General features: G+C 48.2%; 1 protein-coding gene across 1 annotated transcript; it reads right to left on the bottom strand.

The window, feature by feature from the left end:
* Positions 1-1,187: 1,187 nt before the first annotated feature.
* Positions 1,188-3,525, bottom strand: tmem74 (transmembrane protein 74). The gene is made up of 2 exons (XM_030369482.1): positions 3,195-3,525; positions 1,188-2,652 (listed from the first exon to the last, which is right to left on the bottom strand). Exon 2 carries the CDS (start codon positions 2,585-2,587, stop codon positions 1,751-1,753), a length of 837 nt encoding a protein of 278 aa, XP_030225342.1. The 5' UTR covers positions 2,588-2,652; positions 3,195-3,525; the 3' UTR covers positions 1,188-1,750.
* Between the last annotated feature and the right edge of the window lie 260 nt (positions 3,526-3,785).

Genomic DNA, 3,785 nt, shown 5'->3' with positions numbered 1-3,785 from the left:
ATTTAACCACACCATTTTTTAAAACGTGAGCCTCCCAGTGCCATAAATCTCTTATATATATTCCTTTGCACCAGTCGTACCTCTTCCATGATGATATCAAATATAATCATCTAAAAAAATGATAATACCTTATAGGTGTGAATGATTACTTCCTTACAGTGTGGAGTTAAGATGCTCTGGAAGTGGGCCACCGACTCTCTTATGTGCGAGGACGCGGGAGCGAGCCCAGAAAGGTAGACGAGCGAAAGGTGAGTGAGAAAGTGCACTGGGAGACGGAAAAAGAGCACTACAGAGAGACACAGAGCGAGAGAGCAAGAGACAGAAGACCACCTTGAACTGTCATAGGCACTTAGTTGTGGTCAGACAGGAGCCGTGGCAGAGGCCACACACTCCTGGCAGAAGCACCAGCACCCAGTGTAAACGTAGTCTCTGCTGCTGCAGTACACGGGTCAAAGACAGGACAACGTCCTTAGAAACAGAGGCGTCCCAGGAGATACTACTATGTGACCGAGTGTGTGTGGGTGTGTGTGTGTGTGTGTGGATCCGAGTGAGTAAGTACGGGTGCGCATATGTGAGTATGTGTGTGTCGGTGAGGTTGTGGGTTTGCGGAGGGATAAATGAGCAGAGGAAGGACAGAGAGAGAGAGAGAGAGAGAGAGAGAGAGAGAGAGAGAGAGGGAAGAGAAGGAGCAAAGAGGTATACAATATCCTACACTGCTGCCGAACTCAGTTGAAACGCTATATTGCTGCAATCAGAGCCACATAGCCACAGAGCCCTGCCTGAGATCTGCAGAGCCCGGCGTTACTGGTTTACCTCAGCATTGCAGGACAAGAGGACACTGTCACTGGATATTACCATGTGGACCACTGACCCTCACGTCCTAACATCTGACTGGATGGCCAATGTCCTGCACACCCCAAGGGCAAACTGGTTTCCTGTGTGTGTGTGTGTGTGTGTGTGTGTGTGTGTGTGTGTGTGTGTGTGTGTGTGTGTGTGTGTGTGTGTGTGTGTGTGTGTGTGTGTGTGTGTGTGTGTGTGCATGGTATTTGTGCATGTTATGTGTACATGTTACGTGTGTGTTATATGTGTGGGTTATGTGTGTTATATGTGTGTGTGTGTGTGTGTGTGTGTGTGTGTGTGTGTGTGTGTGTGTGTGTGTGTGCGCGTGTGTGAGCGCATGTGCGTGTGTGTGTGCGTGTGCGTGTGTGTGCGTGTGCGTGTGTGTGTGTGTGTGTGTGTGACCGTTGTGTGGTGCATGCAGCATTTCACTGTCGGGAGACATACGCATTAAATATGAATAGCTGCCTCAGTAGTAAATGGAGGCTCTAAAAGTTCTTCGGCACAAATTAAAAAGGTATCCAGAACGTGTGACCCAAGCCTCTAAGGATCTCCACCCTTCGGTTTAACGCTCTGCGGCTTTTCTTCCATTTATTTCGAAAATTAGAAGAATTTCCTTTGAAATAGTTTCTCTGTGTCTATTATCAGCTTATATCAACCATTATGTGGACACAAGAAATAGTTTCCAAGCTGCATGAACACTTTTCCAGGTCAGTCCTATGTGCAGACTTACACAATAATAAATGGCTATGTTGACAAAAACATGTAACGCTGAATATGCAGGCTACTGCCAGAAGATATTCATGTATATGGGTTACAGACAAAAATAGCATTTCAATATTTGAACGTTCTTCACGTGCCCTTGAAAAGGAAGAGCAGTGTTCAAATGCACTTAATGCTTTTTTAAAGATAATCAAGTCACAGTTTCTTCCACATCCACTTCCAAATGGGTGTTGGACTGGCTGGGACTCGCTCTGGCCACCAGGTTGATGGAGCCGTACAGTTTGGTGGACCTCTTGGTGTAGGCCAAGGCCTTCCTCCTGTACACCTCCCCCTTCCACATGGAGATCATAAGCAGGATGGAGAGCACCACGCCGCCCAGCGTGAGCAGACACAGCCCTGCGATCACGCAGCGGTCCAGGTGGGCTCCCACCCGGGCGCCCTCCCTCTCCAGCCTCTCCATCTCTCTGGCGGACACACTCTCGCGGTCCACCGCCACGCCGCGGGGCACCACGTACGATATGATGACCAAGGAGATCCCCGTGACGAGGAATGTCACCGCGCAGACAAAACCTTGGTCTAAAGAGGTCTCGAAACTGTCCCCGAAGGAAAGATCCTCGAAGGATAGTTCTGGCAACGACTCGGCACCGCAGGGGTTGTCGCCATTGCACGTGGCTTTGTGGTTACCTTTGCGACTGGAGTCTGGGCTCGCCAGTCGAAGGTTTACATTCTCATCGACGTACGTAAAAGACGTCTCCAATTCCTCGTCGCAGCAAACTATGACTTTCTCTTCCGCTAGGTGACCTAGTCTCACCTCGCCGCCACCCCCTATGTGTGGCGCCGTCCTTGGTGCTGAATTACACCATCCCTGGCAGGCCCTGCTCGCGCTGCACTCGCGGTCTTTCGACGGGAGTCCTCCTGTTGAGTTGTCCGTCCTGCGCATGTGCAGAGCGCTGAGAACCCATGCAAGGACATTCGTCGGATCGTATTGTCGCGCATCCTTGTCTGAAAGTAGCTCTTGAGAAGCCATCCGCTTCAACAGCAAGCTGACTCACTCTCAATGTGTCCTCAGCACAGCATCGTCCACACCATTCCCTGATAACGGAAGATAAGTTTTGCGTTAAAAATAAACAACTTTAATTGCAACATCGTTGCAAAGTGTCTTGGCATCGTTTAATGTAGGCTATAAGGTGTGCACACACAGCTACACTGTAGTGTTAAAGGGCTAGACTGATAGTTCTGTCAGCTTGTTTTATATAAATCCACGGGTCGTTAGGTAAATGCGCTTTAAGCACTGTGAGTAGCCAACATTAATGGGTATCCAATTTAGAAAACGACCCACGTAAACCGAGATTATAGGCTTCATCCACCAGGATCCTTATTTTGAAACGCACATAATCTAGCCTGCATGCGTGTCTATGTGACTTGAACGCAGAGAGAAGTGTAGCCCACTTCCAAGTTCAACAACGGTCGAAAGCTTTAAGCCTTTGGCATACGATACATTATGTAGGCCCACTCGTTTGCAATAATTATAATAAGAATAATGTTCATAAGGTAGTATGCCAATACTGCTGAATCAAATATTACAATCCATGCTGGCGTAAAAAATAAAGAAAAAAGAAGAAGCAGCGACTTACTCCGTTCATTTCATTTATCCCGCCTCGTCCTCTCCTCGTTGAAACATGGTGGCTATCAGCAGGCTCTGAGTTTAATCAGAATGTGTTTATATTCACCCGCCCCGTTGCTGTGGTGTTAGCTGCGAGGGGAGCTTATCCAGTCCCTCCCACGCACGCTTTTATCTCCTGGCTGTGGGTTCCCTAGCCGCTCGAGCTGCTCCCGCCTCCTGGTGTACGCGAGCAGGCGATTGAGATCACACGCGCAGCCGTTATCTGCGAGATGCACCCAAGCGGAATCATGGGACTTGAAGTGAATGTTTCAGCCACGACGCGTATCGTGTAGCCTACGTTGCAACACTCAAGATATAGCTTGTACTACCCACAGGCAGGGATGGATTTAAATTCATTATGTTGCCTTGCCCGATTTCATCATATCATATTGATGTTTGTTCCGCACCTAGTTCAACTAAATGTTTTTACCTGTTCCTAAAAGCAATAGGCCTACTAGAACTTCATCTGGATAAAATTCGGGATACTGTTGTAGGCTATAGCCGTAAACTGCAAGTATCATTGCATCACCATCTGTTCGTGTAGCCATTGAAGATTAGCGGT

The sequence above is a fragment of the Gadus morhua genome, chromosome 11 (assembly GCF_902167405.1).
Source record: "Gadus morhua chromosome 11, gadMor3.0, whole genome shotgun sequence".
In the NCBI taxonomy this organism is placed as follows: Eukaryota; Metazoa; Chordata; class Actinopteri; order Gadiformes; family Gadidae; genus Gadus; species Gadus morhua.
This window is presented reverse-complemented; position numbering and strand designations above follow the sequence as displayed.